Source organism: Melanotaenia boesemani, chromosome 11, assembly GCF_017639745.1.
Source record: "Melanotaenia boesemani isolate fMelBoe1 chromosome 11, fMelBoe1.pri, whole genome shotgun sequence".
NCBI classification, from domain to species: Eukaryota; Metazoa; Chordata; class Actinopteri; order Atheriniformes; family Melanotaeniidae; genus Melanotaenia; species Melanotaenia boesemani.
Window position 1 is genome coordinate 24,699,823 of NC_055692.1, and position 26,447 is coordinate 24,726,269.

At 38.4% G+C, this 26,447-nt stretch overlaps 1 protein-coding gene across 2 annotated transcripts; it reads left to right on the forward strand.

The window, feature by feature from the left end:
• Window positions 1–654: 654 nt before the first annotated feature.
• Window positions 655–24,793, forward strand: mfsd3 (major facilitator superfamily domain containing 3). 2 transcript variants are annotated; one of them, XM_041999744.1, is made up of 6 exons: window positions 655–726; window positions 1,191–2,014; window positions 12,226–12,373; window positions 19,303–19,403; window positions 20,816–20,925; window positions 23,161–24,793. In XM_041999744.1, exons 2-6 carry the CDS (start codon window positions 1,315–1,317, stop codon window positions 23,365–23,367), a joined length of 1,266 nt encoding a protein of 421 aa, XP_041855678.1. In that variant the 5' UTR covers window positions 655–726; window positions 1,191–1,314; the 3' UTR covers window positions 23,368–24,793. The 2 variants fall into 2 exon arrangements, with proteins under 2 accessions (XP_041855678.1, XP_041855677.1); XM_041999743.1 differs by having other exon boundaries at window positions 661–756.
• The last annotated feature ends 1,654 nt before the right edge of the window (window positions 24,794–26,447 follow it).

Below are 26,447 nucleotides of genomic sequence, written 5' to 3' on the forward strand. Positions count from 1 at the left end.
AAACCTTTAGAGAGCAAAATAGCAACTAAGTTAGTAATGTTCTGCACTATGTAGTGTTAAATTTGACACATTCAGTTAAGAGTTAAGATTGAAACACTGCCACTGTAGCACACATGTAAGATGGCAATGCAGTGTGCTGGGGTCCACATAAAGATGTCATTTGTGGATTCCAGCATATATAGATATTGTAAGGATTAGGTGAGTGGACAAAATGACAGCAAGTTAAAAAAGTGCAATCAAATTCAAAGGTCAATATAGTTATAAGGAATCAAATAGAAAAAAAATTTAAAAATAAAATGCTAGCATTGCTGGAGTCGAAAGACCAAAGGAAGACTATGTATACATAACTCACAGAGAAGTTGAATTTTCTAAAACTCAGTTAAAACTTAAATCTTTAATTGTATGTTACAGAACATATTTGGAAGATATGCCTTTTTAAATATGTTGTAAAAAGGCCAGTAGTTAATTAAGGATAAATTAAGACTTTTAAAATATATATATTTAAATCCATTTGATGACAGTATCTCAACTTCAATCATGCCAGCTTCTGTAAATCGAAAACGAGGGAACGACCCGTTCTTTAAGATTTCTAATTTTTATTTATTTTTTAATCCACAAAAGGGGATTTTTACAGTACCTGGCAACTTCGTAACTCAGCCCACTACTGTAAACAAACCGAGGCTGCTTTACGGTTAGCTAACGCTGGACTAACCGACTTTCTTCTCAGTATGTGTAAAACTGTCTCTCACTACCCATGTAAATCTACTCTTTATTACTATTTGGTAGCGAAAATTAAGGACGTGACACTGACATACCGTATAAATGTGTTTACAGCTATTTGTTAATGACGCTTAGTATGAAGGAGAGCTAGCCCGCTAATGACAGCTTAGCTAATAGCTTGGCAAATGACTGATAGAATGACAACTGTTTAAAGTCGTACTTTGCAGTGATACAGAAATACGCTTATTACACACGGAAACACGTGTGTAACAACAAAATTGTAGGGGGTTTATGAACCTTTGACTTTGAGAGGGCCTTTGCTAGCCTCATTAACGTTACTGCTAATTGAGTTGTGGTTTAAACTGCAGTCAGGACCCAGCCTTTTAAGGCTACATGCTAGAGCTATTAAATAAGGTTTAAGTGCACCGTGAATACCCATGATTTATATACAACTGTTTCTTGTATTTCAGGCCTGTCAGTTCATCTGAATCCACCAGTTTATTTAAAGCCTGGCTTTAATCAAAATGACAGCAACCTGACCCATGGACCACTGCAGTGTTTGCTCTATCAGAGGATTACTTTTGGAGGAAGATCATGAATGACAAACTCGTTTTCCTGGGCTTGCTTTATTTTGTCCAGGGCATCCCTTATGGTCTTCAGTCATCTCTGCTTCCAATCTACTTGCGTGGAGCTGGTCACTCTCTCACCCGCATCGGTTTTACCAAGATCCTCTACTTTCCCTGGGTACTCAAGGTACTCTGGGCCCCTTTGGTTGACCGACTTGGTACTAAGCGCCGCTGGTTGGTGGGAACAGTGACTGGACTTGCTCTGACATGCCTGACCAGTGCTGTGCTGGCACCAGAGGCACACATCTGGGGAGTGGCCGGAACTCTGTTGGCAATGAACACCCTTGCCTCTGTTCAGGATATTGCTGTTGACGGGGCTGCAGTTGGGTTATTGAAAGGACGAGGGGAGCTGGGGTTGGGTAATACTGCTCAAGTTGTAGGCTATAAGGCTGGATCTGTGTTTGCTGGAGGCGGGCTCTTGGCTGTAATTGACGTTGCTGGATGGAGCTGGATGTTCATGTTGCTGATGTTTGTGTATGCAGGGGTAGCTCTCTTTGTGTGGGGAGCCCCTGTTCTGGATGATGAGACTATAAGGGGCCCGCAGGTGGATGGCGGCAGGAGGGGAGGGCAGGGGGTGGATGCTGTAAGGCCATGGAGGGTGTGGAGAAAGCTGCTGGCCGTGCCCGGCACACCTTGGACAGTACTGTATGTGCTCACATACAAACTAGGTAAGTCTGATTAATATGCACATACTGTTTTAAAGTGCAGACAAACACCAAAGACTACGAAATTATTAGTTTTCTGATATATCTGTTTTCTGTCAACACAATGTTTTCAGGTGTTTTGTCTTATCTTATTTTGATGAAACTGTCTCTTTTTTCCCAAATAATATGGCTGATTACCTGTCTATTTTTTTCTTTAATAGTTGTTTGAACTATGTCATGTCACTAAAGAGAAATGACAATTACATGTTTTGTGCAACCACATGATTGCAGAACAATATAAAACAGTCATAAAGAGCAGAGCATACAGTCTTGACACTGGAGAGACAATAGCATGAGTAACTTTGGGACACAGACATAGCACAGAAGCTTGCATGTGCCTTCTGATGGTTAAATCAATGCTGCTCACTACAGCAAGGCCTGGATGGGCAAAATATAATACCCTTTAATCAGACCCTTTAGAGCTAGAATAGCTACCATTCTTCTGCAGCTGTTTCAGCAACTGTAGAACAATAAACACTATTTTCTTAACTTGTAAATATCAGACATTTTTTTTATATTTTCATGGTGGTCCACTGAGTTTGCTATGTGATTGAGAGGTTTAAGATTGGATTTTTAAACCCTTTACATTAATGGATAATCTGGGCAAAGCATTGGTACCAATGACAATCTCAGACTGGATTGAATCAGGAATAAATCAGCCTAAAACTTAGTAGTATAATCCTTCCATGAGTGTGTACCAATAGACAAATAGAATAAAAATGAATTATTTTAATAGTTGCAGATTATCTTAAATTTATTAATCTTATTGTGTGTGCAGACCAAGTTCAAATGATCACATTGAAAATGAGTAAAGGAAGAAAGATAAAACCCAGAAATACTAAACTAAAGGCATTCCTAGTCCATCCAGGTGGACATGGGACACATATTTAATTTTATCTGATTTAATTTGTTTTCTGTATGAAAGATAGATTAAAAAAATGCAAATCCTGCAAGTAATAAGAAATTATATTTCATCGAACAGTCCCTTTCATCCCACTTAAAAGTTCTTCCACCCTGTTGCTGACTTGTTGTGCCCTGAGATCACCACTAGATGTCTCTGTTGGTGTTCTATGAGGAATAATCTCAACAACGAGTTCATTAAAGAAGTTTAGGAAAGTAATTGTTGCAGGGCATTTTATTCTGTTCTAGTAGATCCTGTGTGCAGATGATGAAAAGAAAAGACAGTGAGTAGATGAAGCAATTGTTTATAAAGTCCCAACAGCTACAAATTTCAGGCATGTGAATGAACATGCCGTGTAAGTTCAAATGCATGTTGAGATTTTGCACATAGGCTTGATGTGAATATGTTAGTTCCATAAAAACTAAAATTTTGAAGTAATTTTCTAACAGTCAAGCTTTTGTGTGTGGGAGTGAGAGTTGATATGACCAGAGTTTGATGTTTGGTAGCAGAAGGGGATTATGTAAGGATTAGAGCGTCTTTGTGTCTGTGGCGTTCAGAAACTGAAATGGAAGACGGCACATCCTGCTGATGTATGTTTACATGAATGTGTGTATGTGGGTGGTGGGAATATAATTGTCTCCTCAAATTTGCATAGTCCTTTCCCGTGTAAGTGCATGAATGTATGTGCCTTTGTTTTAAAACTGTGCGTATGAGGGTGTGTTTTTGAAAGAGTGTTAAGGGTGGCTCAGTAATCGGATAAGCCCCCGCAGACAACACTACTAGACAAAATATGAAGGCTGGCTGGACCCCCTAATCTGTCTAGTGAGCACCCCCCAATCCAGCACTCTCTCTGTCACAAGCAAACAACATATTATTGACTGATGCTTATGATTACAACAATAATTACTCTTAATATTTTAGGGTCATGATTGATATCTGTATTAGAAACCTTGTCACTTTGTAGCATTTCTTGCTGTAATAATTGAAAAACTTACCACCTTGGAGAGATTGTGTAATATTTTAGATTTGGCCTGGATGTGCCAGCATAATTGTCCATGTGAGACAGTATTGTTTTTGTTCAAGGGGTATGTGGGTATGTTTGTGTGAGACCGGTAATCTGCCTGTCGGATCCCCCACTTCTCACACTCAAACACACGCATATAAAAGCACAAACCCCTCTCCCTCATCTACTGCTAATGAACTGTGAGTTTGTGCTGCGTCCAACATTGTGGCCAATCATTGGCAGCCTCGTGTTTGAACTGTGACCCCTGTGCCATCTGAGGCTACAGGCATGATGGGAGAACTGTCTGGGTAAACTCTGAGGGATGGACGGAGGATGTGAGGGGGAGGGAAGCCGGCAGAGAAAATGAAAAAAAGCCAGGAAAGAGGGAAACAATAAAAGCTTTGAGTCTCTCAAATGTTAAAAGAAAACATTTTAATATGTCGTTGTCTTAGAGTATTCCCAAAACATATTTGGTCTGTTCAACTATAAGTTAATTCCCAAGTTATTTTATGAAAAAGATAAACTAGTCCATGCTGAAATTCATAAAGTAGAACTTTAGACAATACATTTCTACTAAGATAAATAAGTTAGGCAATCACATGAGAAATCATAATTAGACCCATTTAAATGTTGATTTAAAAAAACAAACAAACACACAACTTATGGACAAGGTTGACTAAACTCAATGGAGCATGTCTATTTTTAATTTGATGACTTACATCTTCGGTTGCTCAACTGGTGGCTCCTGCGTGAATTTTAGACCAACTAAACCAATATCTCCTCTGTAAGTTCTCTAAATGGTTAGTTGAAGGCAAAACTGGCCACTTAAAGCTTTATCAACCAACCAACACAACTGGATGTATTTTAATAGTAGATCATAGTGATAATAACTAGGCTGATAACAGAAGGTGCACAGACCAGTTTTAAAGGACCATAAACAGACACAACCACATTATTCTGTGAATAATCAGAAAAAGGAGACAAATACAGACAGATAGAAACTTATTCACAATTTGTTATAGAATCAGTGAGTACATGCGTATTTAATGATAAATAAATACCTTTAAATGGATAAAATCATCTTTTAAAATGACTGAAATAGCTCCTTCAGCAGGATACTGATCTAACAGATACCAGCTGATTACCAGCATTAGAAAATCCCTCTCAGATCCTCATCTAAACACTTTGAAACACACATGTCAATGCCATGGAGAACAAAAACAACTTATAGGTGTAGAACAGCTGAAAGCTTTGCTAGTTAAAACACGGAGGAAATGAGGAACCTGTCAACTGTCACATTCATAGTTTTGCAAACTTAAGGAAGGCAAACTAAAACTGACAACACTTTGTTAGCTGTCTAGCCAATTTCATTTATATGGAATATTTGATATATTTTAAATAATCATTAAAACACTAGAAAACTTCTCCTTGAGGCATATTTTTCTTGACACATGCTTGTGCTACATTTCTTTAAAATAAATACAGACTTCTTTGACATTTTTGTAATCCTATACAACAGTAGCTGAAATGTCAGAGAACTTTTAGGGGTCACTGTACATTGTGGGACAAACTCCCTTCTCCCAATATTATTCCTTTAGTTATTGCAACCTGCAGCGTTAATAATATAGCCACACTGATATGAGCCAGAACATCAGGGAGCAAGTAGAAAGCAGCATACAGGTCAGCAGTGTGTGTGTCACCAGCACACACACTCATATGCACAATAACAGCATATCCTTCAGACTATTTGCTGACATGTTCATGCATTGCCTCACCCACATATGTTCCAGAGTTTTTCCTCAGGAATGGAAAAATCCTCAGTATGGAGCAAATATAATGGACATTTGCATTCTCACATAATATAGCTCAAGAGCATCTCTAGAACATTTCGGTACTCTGGTGTAGTGGTTTTCAAACTGGGGGGTCGGGACACCTATGGGGGGTTGCAAGATCATTTCAGGAGGGTCACCAGGTCATTTTGAAAAATATATAGCCTACATTTATCAAATAAATTTGGGATTTTTACCAGGGCTGTCAAAATAAACCATTAAGGAAGAGATAAATCTTAATAAAATGATAAAATCATCCCCTTAATTTCTTACTACATTAACTCATAAACAACAATGTTAGTACACATGCTGTATTAAAAATCTGAATTTGACATTATCTCTGCGAGAGAAGCTGATTTTGGGTATGTAGGTACCTTGTCACAACAGTTAACTTCCAAAAACTACTTTATCCTCCTTATTTATGATGATTCTGGCAGTTTTCCAGCCTTACATTCAGAGGATGGCTGCAAAATGACCTTTTTGATACATCAATTAATCACTAAGTTGTCATGTGGTGGTGGGGGTCATGAACACCAACTCATCTTCAGGGTTGTGGCACAAAAAGTTTGAAAACCGCTGCTCTAGTGTATGTGCAAAAGCATCTGATAACAGGACAGCGTGGGGAACAACATTATTTTGCTCAATCTTTGTAATTTACTGCATTTCCAAAGGTTTGCTTCAATTTAAATGCCTTGGTTTGCCTAATTTAATTTATTCTTATAAAATTCTTGAAAGTGAACTCAAGTCTGTAGTGCAAGTGGGGTGTTTTTTCTAAGCTTAAAGTTAGTAAACCCTCTAAGTTTGACAAGGGATGTGAATAGTGGTGGGAAGAGATAGAAACTGATTGTGATTTCCTTTGGGGAGTTACCCAAGTAGGAGTGGATGGATGGTAAGGAAAAGTCAAGCTTTGTTCTAATACTCTTCTTTAATGTTTGTCTCTTTTTATCACTACTTTTAAAGCATATAATGTTATTGCAGTAATGAAAATATCAGAAACAGCTTGTACTGACAATACAGCCCAGAAGCACCATCATCTGCAGCTTCCAGAATAACCACAATGTTGAATCCTCACATCCATACTTTTAATAAAAAGCAAACTTTATAATATTTGATAAGTATGATTTATTTTAGGGCTGCTGTATCAGACATTATTAATTTTATTCATTAGTGTGGGAAAACAAGTTGAGAAGAGAGTGTGGGCTATTTTACAGTCAGGGAAAGAAGGACTTCTGGGAGGGAGGCTGAAAGGGGATGAATTAATAAACAGCCACCACATGGTGCCTAGAGAGAAACAGAGCAAAAATGCTGTAAACACATTTATCCATCCTAACGCATATGATCATTATAGATGTCTATAACTCCAGTATGTTCTACACATAAGTAATGAGCTAAATACACAAGCAATTTTCTTTAATATTTGTCTTAATATTGGTCTGTTAATTGCAGAAATACTGTAATAAAAATAAGGGAACTACAAAACCATATTGGATATTTGTATTATATAATTTGTCCAAAACAAAAGAAAAGAAAAAAAATTTAAATTGAACAAGAAAAAGAATCAGCCCAGTAGCCTGACAATGTTGGGTTGGGTAAAGAGATTGTAGTTTCTTTGGTTGCACACTGAGAAGTGTATTTTTTCACACTCATGCGCCCTGAATGCCATAAAGAACTCCTTGACATATACATCAATCTGCAAGGACTCCTTGTATCTTTTTGTATGTACGCTAATATGCATGACATATTGCAAATTTGCACACAGACAGGTCTCTGATTACTTTTTTGTCCTCAGGGAACCAGAAAAGTTTAAGTGTGTGGCCTATGCACATGTTTGTGCATAGGCCTTTATATGTATATGTGTGTGTTGTGCTGTGCTCAAACATGTAGTATGCATAAACTTGTCTATTTACCCTTCTCTTGGCGGGGTATGACAGTGTCATTCTACCTGGTGTACAAGTGTCCTCAGTGATCTCACCTGTTTTGACAGATCTTTTGTTTAAGCTGCTGTGCAGACTTCAGGCTTTCACCCCATTGTCCTCATCAACCTGTCACCCTCTTTCTAAGCTTATTTTCCTATGATCTCACTCCATATTACCATCCAACCCCCTTTTACACACATACAAGCACAATTCTGCCGCACGATTAATTTTTTTATATTTACGTTGTAAAGTGCCCTAAATTACTTGTATTGTGAAAGAGCAGAAACTCCACTCTGAGTCCCTAATGGATGACAGAGGTGTTCATACTTTTCCTATGAGTGTGGTGAGCTATTCTTCAGAGGGAGTTTATTTCAGCTTCTTGTGTTTGCTGTTTTTTTTCTTTTCTTTTCTTTTAGACAGTACCATGGCTCATGGGCACCCTTTTTCTGACAGAAGACCATAGGCTCCAACTTAGGTACTAACAAATGCCCATTGCACACATCTGGAGCATCATTGAAGGTCATTCTCCCCTTTATTATTGATGCCATAAAAATCTTTTTTCATCTGATTTAACTTGTAGAATCACTGTTGTGATTGTCAGTGATAAACAACCTGTTTGGCTGTTAAGGGTGGCAAATGAGTGCATAAGAAAATAGTTATCTGTGATGACTACAAGCACAACAAGTCACCACAAAAGAAGGCGAATAAGACCATAACATCTGTCAGTAGTAAAGCTGTATTCTCAACACAACTGAACTGGTAACCCTCATGCCTTTGGCTATGCCTAGAAATTTCATTCATAACTTTTAGCAGAACTGGTGATAAAGGGGCAGTTCTGGCATAGCCCAACACCCACCTGAAACATGCCAGACTTACTACCAGCAGTGCAAATCGAGCTTTGACTGGTTGTATTGGGACCAAGTGATCCGTAGCAACGAGTTTCAATACCCAGTACTTCCACTCACATCCCACAGGACACTATGCGAGATATGATCACAAACTCACTCCAAGTCCACAAAACAAATGAAAACTTGTTGAGCAAACTTCCATGCTTTTTCAGTACCCTTGTAAGGATAAAACCCGGTTCAGTGTTCTGCAAGTAAGGTGAAAACCACAATGCTCATCTTGAGTCTGAATTTTGATATACTCATCAGTACCCTGGTATAAACCTTCTTTGTGATCCCCCTGTAGTTGAAATACACCCTTTGTTCCCCCCTTTTAAAAAGAATAACCATCATCCTGATCTGCCATTCAGAGGCACTGCTCCTGACTTGCATGTGATGTTGCACAGGCCAGTCAACAAAAACAGACCAACAACATCCAGGGCCTTAAGGAACTCAACACAAATCTCATCTGTTCCCTGGTTAGGCAAAAGGTGCTTGATAGTAGCTGTATTTGATGTGTGTTGTGCTGTACTTAAACATGTAGTATGTATGAACCTGTCTCTATATCCCTGCTCTCGAAGGGGGGTGATTATGTTGTTCTTCAGGGTGACTGAGTGTCCTCAGTGAACTCTCCGCTGTCACTGTTCATTCTGTACTCGTCGACCTCTCACCTTCATCCCAAGCTTATCCTGCTGTGATCCCACCAAACCCCTTCTACATTTAGACACGCCCACTCAGATCTTAAAACTTAAGCCCAACTGCCCTAATATTGACTTATGTGAAGTACCCCAAAATTACTTACCTTGTAAATTGGCACTAAATAAAAAAAAATTAAAACACAGTTGAAAATATAATAAATATTGTACAGATTGACATATAGTGAGTTACTGTATTTTGGCTTTAATCTCTATATGTGCAAATGCTGCTGTCTTGATTTTTTTTTTATTATCAGATTGATATTAAGTGACAGACATTGTCTTTATATTTAGCCAGTGTGTACATGCTGATATTAGAACTTACTTTTTGTTCAGACTCCAGTTTCCCTGCATCCCTGAATTGGAATAAGCTGGCAAAGAAAATAGATAGATGGAACTTTAACACTTTGTAATTGGGTGGTTGTAGTAATGCTATTCTTTGTAAAAGGCCATTGGCTTCAGTTGGGGTGTGAGTCCTTCACACATGTTGATTTGTGGTGACTAGTTTAAGTGTGGAAATCTAACTTCCCTCAGGGCACCTGCCCAAGGGATCAAAAAAGTTCTATTCTATTCTATTCTATTCTATTCTATTCTATTCTACTTAAACAATTGTTCTGGAAAACATTTGCATGCATTTTTGTTTCATTGGCTCTTTTTTGTTCATGTTTTGTTGATTATATGATGCACATCATCTGATTGTTAATTACCTGTGAGATCCTGGTCGCTGTTTGAACATGGACCAGATATGCCGAGGAAAGCCAAAGACTGAAATGAGCCCATTCTTTTTTGTTACTGTGAAGAATTGAAGTTGTCATAAAACATATTTTTATCACTGACAGCTTCAGTTGCCATCAGACACCTTTTGAATTATTGGGATACAAAAAGTAACCCACTTGCTTTTTGTTAATGTTCCTCATAATGTTAAGTAGTTCTGTCTTTATGTGCTGTCTGTCACCCGAAGTTTTCTCAAAGCCTGCTAGCTTCCTCTGTTTTCTCTTCACTAACCTCCAAACAATGTCTCTCTTCATCTACCTTCCTCCTTTTACTCTGTCTTTAGCTATCTCTGTACCTGACTGTTATACTATCTCTGGCCGTATGTTTATCTCACATCTTTTTATTGCTGTATTATTCTCTGTATGATGCACTACATCTCTTTTCTTCTGTCTTGCCTTTTTTTTGACCCTTTGCTATTTTCCTTTGCTTTAAATTGATTTAGTTTTTTTTATACCACTTTCTCTTTGTCCTTCACTTTCTCTCTTTTTATCCACTCTCTTCCCTTCCCCCCCATCCCACTGTTTCCTCCTTTTCCACTTTGTTAAATCCTTGTGGATGTCTAATGAAATCCCTGCTGAAATGGACAATTGTTGCTTTGAGAATATTTATAGAAATGAATAATCAGCCTGGATGTGCTTTTCTGCATATCCCCCATATTCCCCCACAAACCCTTTCTTTAAAAAACTAATTAATTGAAGGCAGGACTGTGAAAGCTCTGAGCTTTGAGCTAAACAACAGGCAGGCAGACACAGGAGTGCAGAACCATGGGTAAACAACCCTGGCATCATGTGTGCTGCTGTTGCTAGTGTTTACTACAACTAATAAGGTTTCTACACAGTTGATACAACTCAGAACAGTTCAGTACAAAGGATGATGGAGTTTAAAATGTGAGGTCAGTGCAACACCCTCTAAGTGTGATCTGTTATAATATATTACATGTTAATTACACTTATTTATTATTTTGTAATTATATAATTATTATTTATAATAATAAATAATTATTTATAAATTAAGATTTAAAAAGAATAATAATTATTTTGATGCATAGATTTTGGTTGTCAAGATTCCCGCTAATTGTCTAGAATTATTTGAATCACAAATTTCATGACATAGTCAGTCTCGGCTGGGTTGAGCGTATGTAATTTGCCATCAGTAACACATGAGTGACAGAAGTGAAAGACAAGTGTTTTCAACCCAGACAATCCACATTTCCTTCCCCACATTTCTGCGGAGTTGTCACACCACCGTTACAGCGGTGACACTCTGATTCTGCTGCTGCATTCCCCATCATTGGGAGCCTCTCAGCTTTCTCTTGTTGTTTTTTTTTCAGTCTGTTTCATCTGTCTTTGTTCCTCTTCCTCTATTTTTGTTTGTCTCCTGGCTGACTGAGTGAGTGAGTCGTTGGTAATGTTGTGCCGTCTTTGACAGCAGTCTGGGAGCCAAGCTGTCACTCACACAGCTCCTTGGTCCCACTGTCTTTCTGAAGTCAGTCACCATTAATATAATAATGCCGTGTAGTCGGCACCACTGAATATTTTACTGTAATGTTCAGCAGAACATTACCCCCATACTCAACGCTACGCAGAGAAAGTCTTACTGTCTGACAGAAACTTTTTATTTTGACTGAAAGGTCTTTGTGAGGTCTGTTTCATCTGTGGAAGTTTTTGCCTTTTTGTTGTGTTTTCCTTTTTATGCTTTAGGAAAAGTGCTAGTCCCCTGTTTGATAAAGTGACTGAGGGTATTCTTTTTCTTGTCAGGCATCTATTATTGACACTTTCCAGGAATAGGGCTAGGTACGCCACATATCGGTATGCTTCATTTGATCCTGCAGTCGTCATCTAAGAGATACCATGTTCAGGCTTGAAGGCTAAACAGTTTGATACAACATCCTTATTGTATTTGACTGTGATTGCAATAGGCATGTGTATTCAGGAAGTATCTTGCATATTTACTGTAGGTGAAAAATAGTACTGCTTAGTCAGAGACACACTGTACATGTTACATGGTGAACTTTATTCTACCACCAGTATATGTGACTGTTCAACTCATCCATATCTCTCTTCCATTTGTTTCCCTTCCCACTTTATTTCTTATTCTCCTGTTATTTCTCACTTTGTGTTTTTACATCTCTTTGGTCTGTGTCTTTCTGTGTCTCCTATATCTGTGTGTACAGGTGAGCAGGGTGCAGTTACCATGTTTCCTCTTTTCCTGTTGGATCACCACATGACTGCCAGGGAACTCGGCTTCTGGAACGGTGTTATTGCAATGGGCTTCTCCATCTGTGGGTCATCTCTAGGAGGCCTTTTGCTTGCTCAGTTCAGGTAGTCCTCATCTAAACTTGTGGCTTTCCAGTGGTATAATTTTACAGGTTTCTAACTGTAAAAGTATTAATCCTTATAAAAGTTATAGATCTTTATTGCTTGTCACCATATATACGTCCTTCTAAGGAGTTATCTGGTATCCAGAGTGGTGGAACCTAAATATTTAAATATGGATTAATCTGCTACCAAACTCCTTGATGAAATGGCTATTCAGGATATCAATAAGAGCAAAAATAATAAAAATGTCCAGCACAATTTCCCAGAATCCAGTGAGATATCTTCAAGTATCATGTTTTGCACAACCAAGGGTTTACGCTCATTAAAAAAAAAAAATAAAAAAAATAAAATCAAACTTCAGAGGCTGCATCGAAATCATTTTTGCCATTACATTTAAATTTGACAGTCAGGTTTGGCTGATAAACAAAATATTTGTTTCTGTTTATTAACTGATCAACTAAACATTTTAGATCTTATATTTGCACGAGTGACCCCGAGTCACAGGTGATTTGTAAGCTCTACTGGCAGAGTCATACAATACAGTGTAGAACATTTAGTGAACAAGTATGATGCTGAAGATGATTGTTACCAAGCTACATGCAAGAAAATACCCTTCCTTTCTAAAGGGCCAACAGGTGTTTGGATTCTTACAGCCGGCTCGGGTCAAAATCAGACATTACGAAGATGCAACGACTTCTTCTTCTTTTTTGCTTGGCAGTTGGCAGGCGTATCTGATGCTGGTGAAATGTGCTATCTCACTCGAGCGTAGTGATGGTGTCGTATTGTAGTTTCTCTTCAGCAGTTACCACACAAATTCAACAAGATGCTCCAGAAATCTGGAAACACATAATTACAAACGACCAATCACAAGGGAGTGCTTCCACGTAACAGCAGTGCAAGCAGGGGTGCACGTCTGAAATAGGTGCGCGTCAAGTCTCCGCAGAGCGTACTGTCATGATCTGTGTGTTTTGGTTTTGTAGTCTTGTTGTGTTTTATTTTCCTTGTCTTATTTTGTAGGATTTCCCCTTGTGTATTATGTTTTGCTTTCTGCTTCCTGTTCATTAGTATACCTGGTTTGATTTGCTCATTCCCCTGCTCCCTGTTAGTTCGGCTCTGTATATACTGTATACCCTTCAGTTGCACTTAAATCCTGCCAGTTCATTGTATGTCTTCATGTCAAGTTGCTGTCCTGATTCCGTTGTGTTTCCCTGTCTTGTCACCTCTGTTTTGTCCCTGTAAGTTTTCGGTGATTTTTGGATTAAAACCTTTATTCCTACATTCTGTCTGCCTCCTGCCTCTGAGTCCTGCATTTAGGCCACTTCCTTCTTAAATTATGATATCTATATAGATTTATCTGTGTATATCAAAGGTTGCTCTAGACTTTTTTGTTGTCTGTCATTTTGACTGACAGGGTCATAAAAATCCTGTCCTAATCTATTTTTACCCATCACTTTATATATTTTTTTTTAAATATTATAATAATGTTATATTCAATAGCATTTCATTTTCATTAATTTTTAATTAATATTCAGTCCGAACAAGCTGAACAGGAAATTCACACCATGCCATCACACATCACGCTGAAGAATACATTAACTTTTTCTACACAGTGAAAAAACGAATAGCTGCATTTGAACAATGAAATTTAACGATTGCACTTAAAATTTGAACAGTTCATCAGCTGTGGCCTGAACGCACAGTCTGACTCCTTCTCCCTGATCTACATGGACTTGAATTGCACGAACCGTTGCGCGTAATCAAATTTCTCAAGTGGGATTTCTGCCAAGGCTATTAATGAGGTTTTGGACTTTTGCCTCGAACTTATGACTTTTTGTGGCTGTTTTGATGTTGTTCTGGAGGCTGAATCCATGCTCTGCTGCCACACTGGAGACTGGAATTACAAGTTTTTCTTCAGCCAGAGTTTTGAAATTAGGGAACATTTCTCCAAGTGAAGTGATCAGAAGTCAGCAAGACTCTGAACAACAGGTTTCCTGACCCCTCAAGCACTCGCTTCAGCGGGAGCAATTCCCGCAGCATGTGCTCCATCTGCATGCAGGACATAAGAATAATAAAAAACATAAAGGAATCATTTATTTTTGAGCTCATTGTGAGTTTTTATCACTGAAAAATTAATATGAGATGTAACCTATTAAGTATAGTCCACTAGCTAGAATCCGTGAACAGCAGTATTACTTCACATGATGTGCTCTTTTCCTATTTAAAAATACCAATCATCATCACCTTCATCTTTTTTCCATTTGTTTTCTCCAAACTGTTTGTGTGCACTGAAGCCTACCTTCAAGCAGATGTCTCTTTTACCTTTTTATCAGTACAACTGTTCCAAGTTTTTCTCCACACTTCATTGGGTAGTGTTTGTGTGTTGGTTTGTGGGACTGTGTGTTCAGTAATTTTAGTAAACATTACCTTGTTTGAAAGCTTAGGGACCCCCTGTGTGGTGTGTGGTGTGAGAACAGCATGAGCAGTAAATCCATCACTCACACGCTCTTACACACAAAACACATACATACTGCTTCAAGTTTCCAGAGATGCTATAAAACTTAGCTTAAGGTAACTGTCAGATTAACACACAGAAACTGATGACAGACTTTGTGATTATTATACTACAATGACTGAGACCAGCTTTATAGTATTTTTGTGTATGATTTATCTTTAGTGAGCCAAGATGATCAGCTGCTGCACTAGGTTGTCCTAGTGCAGCAGCTGATCTTAACCTAGATTGGAGAAATACAGTATGATTTAACATCAACATGTAAATACAAATCTACCAGGAATTTGGGTTTACAGAGTAGTAGATCCAAGCACATAAAAATAACAGTGGTTAACTCGTTGTTAGTGATAGCATAATTTTATAAGCCAAATAATTAAAATAGCACAAACAAAAAAATTGTAGGCTTCTAGGCTTTTGAAGGCTTTTATTTGGCTCACAGTATAATATGAGGTTTGAAGCATGACATACTTGGCGATGTCAATCACTTCAATGCTGGGTAAATCCTCCAGGTTATACGAAAAGTCATATAATTTTCAACTATATGGGTCATATCCTATATTTTATAAACTTTTTTTGCAATATCGTGTCTGTGCCAGCCCTTTCAAAGCCTTAGTGTACTTGCTGTTTTTCATTGCGCTTGTTTTGAAGAGGAGCAAAACACGCCCTGCACCCCATCTGAATTTCGCAAGTCATCCGGCGCACATGAGTGAAGTCCAGCTATTACATTAACTTCCCTCCCTGCTTGTTCAGACATGCTTATAACAGTGACCGAGAGAGCCAAGCAATATATAATAATAAGATCCTTATGGGGTCACAGTCTTCCTATAGCAACATGTATCGTTAAAACAATTCCTACTAGCTTGCCAGACAAACAGCGATTGTATGTCTGCGGTGCTGCATGGTGGCAGCAAAAAATATCACTTCTACATGTTTAGGCTTATTGAACTGTCAGTGTTGTACTCCTGAGGGTTTACCTGCACTACAGAAACAGCATAGTTATCAGCTCAAGAGAAACCTGATCTGTACTTCACTTGAGAATGCCATCTCTACCATCATGGCTGTGTGAGATGAGAAGCTGCAGCAGCACTCAGAAACAAAATATTTTGCATTTGTTTCCAACAATGTTTTTATTAATTTTTTTCAAAGATTTAAGATACATAGAACATAATGCTCCTGCCTCTAACCCCACAGAACATACCTATTCCCCAACATACACAAAAAAGCATACAGAGTAAGATTATCATATGAATGAAAACGGGGAAAAAGAAGAGGAAATAAGGATAGTCTTAACTGTATAATGCCCGTACTTCCATGCACAAACGTACTAATTAACTAAATAGGCAAAATTAAGTTACACTGGAGATATACCACTGAATACCGGACCACAAACAAGTCCACATGAACTGCAGAGGGCCACTTATTAGTCATCCCCAGGTACTTCCATTATATGGGACAGGTCTTCGTTGGCTAGGAAGCCTCCAAACGACACCAGATGTCATTAAAGATTCGCTGCTTACCCCAGATCATATGTGTGATTTTTTTCCAAGGGCAAGGTTGTTATCAGTGCTGACAGCCATTTACCAAACCTTGGTCTATCCACATCTTTCCGAGCACATGCAATGACTCTTTTAGCCAACATAAGAGCTATATCTAAAAATAGCTGTTGTTTTCACATTCTGTTGCCAATAGCTGGGTAACTTCCTAACAGGAACAATTTTGGTTCTAAATGTATTTTTATTTTTAATATGTCATCAATACACAGTTTCATTTCCTTCCAGAAGTTTTTTATTTGGGAACATTACCCCAGACAATGAAAGATAGTGCCCTTTTCATTTCCGCACTTTACACAAGAATCTGGTATAGTATTGTTAATTTATTGAGTATAGCTGGAGCCATATAAGTTCATTAAATGTGTGTTCCCTGTAACATTCCCTGTTCATTACATTTCTGATGGGATTTTATTTTTAAAAAATGTTGTGTTCAGAAAATTCAATGTGCTCCTAGTGAAGATACTAGGATCCTTGGCAGTTCCCTCCATTTCTAGAGATAAAAAGTACACAACACCTGTCTTGTTGTGAGAGATATGGTGTGTAGTTTTAGCAAATGATTGATAATTTGAAAACTGATTAAATCTGTGCATGCACACAAAATCAGGAAACTTAAAACATATTTTACTAAAATCAAGAAATAATTTTGAACCATATCAACAATGCTTTAAAATACTTTTAAAATAATGAAGACTGATTGCAGAGACTAAGTCTGTCCCTGTTGAGGGCTTAAAAGTACATGTACAATTCTACAGGAGAAAATTTTATCGTTTTTGGTTGTATGTACCCTTCTGTGCCAAATGAATACTATTTTCTTACCTCTTATTGTCACCCACACATGCACACAGAGAAGAGGCTGTCCAGTAGGCTGTTGTCCCACCTCTAAAAGCTCAGTTGGAAGGTTTATCCTCTCTACCATCAGAAACGGCTGAGTGGTCAGTGAGTGACCCCTTTAAAACTGCCACTGGCAACCTGAGAACATGGTTATTCTTATCTGAGCCTGGCCCGTGTGAGGTGGCAGCAAGGCAGGTTTTCTTTCTCCCCCCCCACACACACACAAACATACACACACAGCTCAGCATCTCTTGAGAGTGTGTCATATGAAAGGCTATCATTGAGAATGGAGGTAAAGGAGAAGCAAAGAGAAGAATGTCTTTAGCATGTGAATGGTGCGGGGTTGGTTTTCCAGCTGGGAGGTAAAGAAAAGCTTGTCTGAAAGTTAAGAGAAAGGAACAAAAAAGGGAATGTATAGTACAGAAATAAAATGTATAACAAATACAATTTATGATATTACGCTGGCCTCCAGGAAAATGTTTTTTTTGTGAACCCATATACCAAGAAATTGGAAATATTCTCCATGGCAACTTATGTTTGGCTTTTCTGCTGTGGATAAATAATGTAATCACCTTAAACATCTCCCAATGTTAAAATAAAATATAAAAAACAAAAAGGTATTTGCATATTTTAGTATTTTTAAGCAAAAGGAACTCAAATTAGTGGTGAAGTCTTATTTGCAAGACTTTTCTTTTAGCAACTTGACTACTATCACTTTATTGTTCACAAATTTCCATGAATTCTGAAATTCTTTAGCTGGTTGAGGCCTAACCCTCAACCACCAGCACAACTTCTTGGGCCATAAGGAATAACTGATCCCCCACTACCCAGAGCATTTCACTTTTTGTTTTGGAGATGGGTTTAAGAAAATGTTTTTGTTTGTCAGGGCAAGTTGACTATCTACTTTAAAGATCCAGCGATTTTGGATACATAGGTGCACTTGGTCTTTCCTGGCCAACAACACATTTTTTTTTCTTCAATACTCTGCAGATGACTGTTTAATTAACAAGGCCCAGAACGATGCTGGTTTTCTGAGGAGACCAAGCTAAAAGTTGTGATCATTCCAACATCAAAAGGGCCTGAGTATGAAAGGATTTTAGAACAAACATCATCGGTACACTAAGTGAAAAGGCAGCTAACACTACTTTATGTTAATACATTTATTTACAAGGCTATTGAAAGTATTCATTTGTTGTTTTTACAGTTGTTGAGAAACATGGAGTTACTTACACAAGCAACCTTAATCTGGATTTTCCAGTCCTCACACACTTTGTATACAAAGAAGTGTACAAAGAATAAGCCATTCACAAGTCATCTCTACCCTTTCCTCTGCCCCCTTAACAAGCCTTCAAGCAGTTGACCAATCAGAAAGAAAATCCCAGACTATTTGGAGTTATGCTAGGTGAAAAACTATTATGGAGCTACCCAAGATAATAAAGAACGTGACAGGAAATAATCACGTCATGCCCACTTTAAGCAAGTCAACGGGTAAGTTGGTTTTAGTTAGTCCACCGATCCTTTTAAATCAGACATGCGGCTTCACACAACCTTCTTTTTAACACATAAATAATTAAACACAAAAAACAAACACACACACACACAGTCCTTTGAGTGGCAGGTATCCTCTGAGTGATTGGCATTGTTAATCCCTGTTGTCACACAACAGTGTGAGTGCATGTTTGCGTGTGTCTGTGTGTTTGTATGTATGTTAACAATGATTAATTATTTTCCTCATGCTGGGGATCTCCTTAGGTTATTGATTACGTCATGAACAAAACCCACGGGGGGATGATTTTCTTGCACTAACAGGGAATCAATTAGTGTCTGGGGACTTGTTTACTTATGCACATCAGCACATGCAAATGTGTGTGTGTCTCAATGTGTTTGTTTGTGACATGAAAAAGAAACTCTGGATGCCTCTAAGTGCAATGATACCAACCTTGACGCTCTGCCACCAACCCTCACACTACTTATTTGAACATGTATAACTCGGAGTTAGCGAGCATCTCTCATACTTGTCTTTTTTATTGTTCTGTCCTCAGCATCGGGGCTCTGATGCGCCGTGTGTTTGTGCTGCGAACCGTCAGCATGGTCTTCCAGAGCTCTCTGCTCACTGTACTAGAACCATCACCACTCATGAAAGGTAAGACAGCCTTCAAAAATAAAAATACAATTTCAACACACCATCAGCTTGCACAATATAGTGTGTCGTCTGTTTGTCAGCTTACATTGTCACACAAAGAGGCATTTAAAGAAATTCCATAAAACCTTAAAAAAGAGTAGCGAAACTTCATAATATACATTTTTTTTCCATAGAGGCAAATGTGCACACCACATGGTATTAAAAGTCCTTTTCACAAATCAGTTGCACCTCATCAGTAAAAAAAAGATGCCTTCATTAACCCACTACTGTTCATCCTTGCTAATCCACACATGCCAAACTGATGCGGATCAGCCCCGCATCAGTGTGTGCTTGACAGTGATGACAACACTGTTGGTGAGAGGGGTGAGTTCTGTGATGCCATCTTGATGTGTGTTGGTAAACACCAATGTGGTCTCGATTCACCTCTGTTACTTCCTCTCTCACTGGCTGTGTGTATCAGTGGCTTATCACCAGTGACCCTACCTCTGCATTTTCAAACGTGACACCAATGCTCAACCTGTGGCCATCAGTTCTGGCTTAAAAGGCATACACGGAAAGATATAATAAATTTTTAAATGCAGCGAGACCACCCTGCAAGTGTGTTTGGTTAAAACCAGTGACTTCAAGCCCAAGCATTTAAACAGATGTTTAGTATTTCGGCCGTACAGCACATCAGTGCATGATGCAGTGGGCGTTTATGAACAGGAGAGGTCTCTGTTCAGTTTGCCCATTTAGTTGTAAATGTCTGAATGACACTTTTGATTGTACTGCACAGCCACATCCACATAATTCATCTCTGTCAGAGATGTCTGTTTCCCTATTAAACCTCTCAAACTGAAAGTTGAGCCCTCTCTCTCCTTTGTTTGAAAACCCAGAACAAAGCTTTAAAAAAAAGAAACTTAATACAAAAAGAAAAAAACACGAAAATATTCAGTTTTAGATTTTCAATATTACATGATAACACTTCGCTTCCCACTCTTCCAGTCTGATCAGGCGGTGTATCTGTCTGACTCCACACACAGCCTCGTGTCGCTGACTGAAGACTCTTATTCGGCAAAAACTCTGGCGGCTTGACTGAATAATTCAGTGTTCGTGGGAGCAGAGACAGATAGGCTCTGTGGTTCCTCTGTGTTCTCCACTCACACTGCTCTGCCTCTTCCCCTCAGAGGATAACACTACATGTGTTTTGGGGATATGGGGGGGGGTGACACTTCAGCAGATTACCTTTTTGTGCTGCTTTGTCTCTCTGCTTTGACTTCTACATAGAACAGTGAGAGGTGTAGGAAAGCAACAACAGTGTAAAATACATTTTTTTTGTGAGAGAAACACATTGTATTGTTTACTGTAGCTGGACACAAGATATTTTGTGACTGGCATTGATTCATTTAGCTTGCTTGCGTATATTTTCTTAGGTATGGCAGTCCTCAGCATGAGTGTTCAACACTTCCTGGGAGGTCTTATCACAACGCTCACCTTCACTACAATGATGCATTGTACCCAGAGGGCAGAGGACAGCATTCAGGTAACAAAGACTCTACTCCTGCCTCATTCTGGAGTCCTAGGATTCTGTTATATAACAAAATTGGTCCCCTGTCACTATCATTTTTAGTGTTAATTGTATTGTTGAGTACAGTTAGGTCATCTCCTGTGGCTTTACAAACAGAAAACAACCTTTTCTTTGAGCTGTATGTCCGTCCCTTCTTGTCTTTCCTATCATCTGTCTTGGTTTAGTTGTGTTATATTCTAATGTTAGGTCACTTCCTGTGCTTGTCAAAGAGAGGCCAAAGAGGGAAATCTTTAGCATACAGTACCACACCCACTGTTACCTATACCTGTCAGTTCTCATCAGTTGTTTCCTCTTGGAAAATCTCCAATCTAAGCACACCCAGTTTCTTTTCATTGCTTTGTGTTTTCTTCCTTTCCTCCTGGCTTTGTGGTTGCAACCACCTCACTGTGCCTCTTTGTCGCTTTGTACAGTAGTCTTCTAAATGCTTTCTTTTCCTCAAACTTTTTCTTCTCTGTCGTTTTCCCCTCTTTGACATACAGTAACTCCTTTTGTCCCTATCGTAACTGGGCCGTTGTTGCCTGGAGGTGATCCTTGTTCACAGTCTTACAGATGTCACGCCGTCAGTCTCTGAAGGTGACAAATTATCATTTAAATTGCTGCGAGTCTTAATGTGCAGAAGCAGGAAAAACAAACGAGAAATCCAGAGACGATAGCACAGGTATCAGGGATCTTTTATGAATTCAAATTATTAACAGGAAATGTATGATGATGAGTAGTTCATTTGAGAGGTTCTCATGACACATATACAGTGGTGTGTGAATCTGTATGTGCGTGTGCGTGCACAGGACAGGAAGGCATTAGATCGCCAGTGCTCGTCGTGGGTACATATGTGTGTGTTATTGAAAGTAGCGCTATCCTGTAACAGAAAGCTGATAGTGTGAGTGCTTGTTAACGATCCCCTGGAGAAAGAAACCAAATCTGTTAAACAAGTTGCTCAGAATAAAGACACTCCACTTAGCTGTGGTCACACAGGCTCTCAGAGCACTCTACATCAGCCTACAGACCACAGCTAAGGCATGTTTTCTGGAGTTACTCATGGCTTCTCACCACATTCATATAATTTTATTTTTACTCTTTATTACCCAGTGAAAGATTTTCTGTTCAATTGTTTTTCTCGACTAGATCACCCAGAAAGGACAACCTGAGTATTATATCTGTCTGCAGTATTTTTAACTGATTTACGACTTGTCAAACTGTCAAAACAGTGAGAAACCAGTTTTCCAGTCCAAAGTGAACCTTCATGTGTCATGTTTGCAATGCAATTAGAAAAAGAAAAGTAACAAATCATCCTATTTACACACCGGTGTACTGTGAAGAGTGTTTTTCTGTTTTAACTAAAGAAACTAAGCATGAATTGACCAAAAAGTCACTGATTAATGGTCTGCCCAGCATCTTGATCAATAACTTAGTTATTGCAACTCTTTTTCTGAAATTTTGGTGGAAATAATAACACTGAAAAACATTTTTAATCCTGTAAAAATTCAGAAGAGTAACTTAATGAGAATAACAATAAGAGTAACAATATGAATGAATTGCTTATTTAAGAATGCAGACTTCTAATGAATAAATTTGTGGTTTTTAAGGTTGTAATCGAAGCATTTGAGATGAGTTAAATTAAGAATAAAAGAACTCTGATTCTAATGAATTATTTTGCTCAGTCAGTGGTGTAAGTGTCACTAGAGTCTTGTGTTTGTCAGTGTGACCTGTTGAATGTGGTGCTCATGGGCAGAGAGAAGGCTTGCAAAGATTAGGTAATCTGTCCCTCTCTTTTTCTTTTACTCTCACTCCATCATGAAAGCCTTAAGGCTGGGATCAGATACTCCGCTTCGTCTGGCCTCTTTCCATCGTCTCATGCATTGATCTCATGCTTTTCTTTCAGGCTTCTAGTCTTTTCTTTGTATACTCTGCCCTTTTACTTGCACTTTTTCTCCTCAAGATTTCAGATTACATCTTCACTCTATTGTGACTAATTGTTTTTTATTTTTTATGAAAGCCTAAGAGCAATTTACCTTTGATAACATCCGTACTTTCTCCTTCTGCTCCCTATTTCCATCTTACTTCTCAAACTCCCTCCTTTTTACCTTTTCCCTTTTCACTTCTTTCCCCATAATCTTGCTGTAATCCTTCTTCTCATCATTCCTCCTCCCATGTTTTTGTTCCCTTGCTGTCATTCTTCTGTGTTTCTCTTAGGCCACCCACTACAGTTTCCTGGCGACTCTAGAGGTGCTGGGAAAGCTGATGTTCAGCGCTCTGGCTGGAGGTGTGGTGGACTGGTTTGGCTTCCAAGTTGCCTTCCTCTTCTTCCTCACCCTCTCCGCTGGAACAGCCCTGCATGTGTGGACGGCTACCTATACCGGTGCTCTCCGGGAGCATCAGGTCAAAGAACAGCCCAAATGAGATCAGACTTAACAGTCCCGATTCAGGACAAGCGCAGGTGCTGAAAGTAGTTTGCCTACAAGTATTTAGACACAACAAATGCTTTTAAAATTCTGTTAAATGTATCAAAGTTTCAGCAAATAATTTCAGTATAGATGATCTCACATAAGTATCAGCCATTTTTTAGGGAGAAATCAGCCATGCCTTCAAGTACTCTGATAGTGTGCTTTTGTTTTGTCATTCACTGGCCAAATTGACCTTACATTTATTTTTTTTTTGTTTTTGAAGTATCGGAAAAAGTCTTAAAACAGTTCTTATGCGATGAACCTTGCCCATACTGTTTGGTGAAGCTGTGTTGAGTGTTACGGACATAGTGGGTCTGGTACATCCAGTTAGCATGTAAGGGGTTTAGTGTAGGTGGCAGTGATATTTACATATTGAGGGTTTAGATGTACTTAGAATAAAAAGAAGCTGTAATCAAAACTGCTTCTCCCATTTGAGCCATGTTAGCATTTGTATGAGCCAGCAATAAGAACTGTAGCCAAAAGCAATATTGCTATTTTGTTCTGTCATACTGTACTGTATATGAATTTATTCATCTTTTTCCTAAGTTGTACGGTTTACATCTAAATGGAAAAAAAAATCTCTGCTACCTCAGTCAGCACTGTATGTTACTATACAGTTACACAGAATGTACAGTAGCTGCACAAAGTAGAGTACCCACTCATTACCACTGATTATAAATACGTTAAGTTAAATGGTTCACCAAAGTAAGTATGTAGTTGCAGGGCCTTTCTCCTTAAATAGAGAATAAATGTCATTCAGCTCTTGAATAAGGAGCATTTATTTCTTGTCAATAAACACTTATTTGCAGAATAAACTCCCTTCCCTGGTGTAATTGGATCGATTACTTGATAAAACCTCAGCCATATACATTGGATGGTGCCATTTTGTCTCAGTTTTTGACTTAGACTCATTAAGAGTCTCAGTTTTAAAGAAAACTTGAATAACCATGATTATAGTGGGACATTAGATTCCCTGGTAAAATTGTTTAAATGTTGTGTTTTATGATTAAAAAAGCAAATGCACAATTACTATACTGTAACTCATCATAGTACTGTATCCTGTAGAGGATTCATTTTCTTCCGGCTTAAGATATGAATAAATCAGCAGCCTCTTAAACAGTCTTAAATTGATAATTGTGTTGGAGAGAACCAGTTCTAAGCTCTGGCCCTTTGCTGGATGAATCCGTTTGCATGAAGGCATCTCAATAAGTTTAGCAAACTGAAAGAGAAGATCACATGCTTTCACTCTTTATAAAGTAAGGATGCCATACCATATTAGCAGTGTTTTCATGGAGCCAGGTTGTCTAATCATACAGAGCACTTGTTGCCTCTCAGCTACTGTGTTGCTGGAGATTTGCACAATAATAAAGCTGCTGAGTGAATCTCGGAGAGTCTGTTTTTATTTGTTTTACTTACATGTTGTCACTTGATTTTACCATGTTTTTATCTCCAGTGCAGAGGTCCTGTGGTGTCACTAGTGGATGCCCCCACATTTAAGAATCTACTGTGGCATATAGTGACTTTCAACACAACACTGGATGTCTGCAGTGTACTGGCTGCAGAAGTGAATAGGACCAATGTCACATGATCCACAAGCCATACAGCTCTAATGACACAACAAATGCAGTGAAGGAGGATTAGGCCAGCTTACACAGCCCCTCAATACACCTCCACTTTAAACTTTCTCACCCAGCTTCATTATCTGGGCATTTTGTTTGAGTAGCGGAACAGAGTGGGAGGGTTTGAGGAGAGGCTTATGCATTATCCACTCCCCATTCCCTGAAAAGAGCACACATCAAAATCAAAGGGCCTGTTGAGTTTGGTGTCTTTGAAATGTCACATGAAACCACAGGCTCATCTAAACATACAGGATGAGTTAAATATTGGCTGAGACCGCAAAAGCTCACAGTTCTTTCGTTAAGTATTAGAACAAATCACAACAGAGACACAGTGTTCTTGCCTGCATTCATGCTTTTGAATGAAATATGTAGGACTTCAGAGTTTGTTTTTTTTTCCTGTTTGAGATGTTCACCTTAAAACAAAGAGCTTAAGAAGAAAACTATCACTATTTGCATTATGACTTATACTAACGTGAACTTAATTTTGTCGGTTGGAAGAGATGAAACGTAACACTTGTTGATTTCATTGGAGTAGAATCATGTGACTACATAGAACAAGATATTCGTATCTACAGAAAATAACAGTCCTCACCATGTTGCAGTGCTGTTTCTAGAATTCTGGTTCTAGAGGATATATTATATTCATAGCTTCAAAATGTTTCTCCTACACACTTGGAACAGAAAGGTAATGTGATGGGTTGGTTACAGCTTTCAAATTCAGTGATTATGTTGTCATATTTGCCATTTAAAGTGTGTTAGTTGATATTAGCCACGTCATTCCCCCTGCATCAAATAGAGCTGCTATGCAAAAGCATTTTCAGATGTACAAGTTGTCCTGGCGTCAGAGCACTGGCAATGACTTCAAACTTCATTTTGAAGTTTCATTTGATAAAAAGGGATAAAATAAAACAACTCTTTATAAGTGAAAAAGAAAGGATATGGTGTATTTGGGGCACCCCTGGTATATGGTCTCTGATGTCGGAAACAAGACACTTTTTTATTTTTCATCTTTTCACTTTTGTTTTTGATCCCTGTTTAAACAGCTGTTAGGTCAGGTGTAGTGAACATGGGTTTCTCATCAAGCTTAGGCATTGATAAAGGAAACAAAACTATCGGATAAGGAATAGTTTTTTGGAAGGGTCTACATTCTGTGTTGATCTGACATGTCATGCCAGGTTTGTTTTATTATTTTCATTTATTTATTTATTTTCTTTTACAATGCACCCATTTTATTTATAATATGACATATGATTGAGGAGTTATTATAGATGGGCCACTTTTACTGACATATGAGAAATGTTATGAATGAAAATCTCTTTGCTCTTATTCAGATTCATGCCTTGAGAGTCCCTTCTGGCTACAAAACTTAAGATGACCATTTAGATAATACAGTGGGCCCCTAATAAAATAATAATCC

What these genes read in the sequence shown, in the direction of transcription:
- mfsd3 (XM_041999744.1), top strand. Translation starts at nt 1,315, where the DNA reads ATGAATGACAAACTCGTTTTCCTGGGCTTGCTTTATTTTGTCCAGGGC. An exon ending in TGTGCTCACATACAAACTAG is followed by an intron (nt 2,015 to 12,225) that starts GTAAGTCTGATT and finishes CTGTGTGTACAG; the next exon opens with GTGAGCAGGGTGCAGTTACC. An exon ending in ACCATCACCACTCATGAAAG is followed by an intron (nt 19,404 to 20,815) that starts GTAAGACAGCCT and finishes ATATTTTCTTAG; the next exon opens with GTATGGCAGTCCTCAGCATG.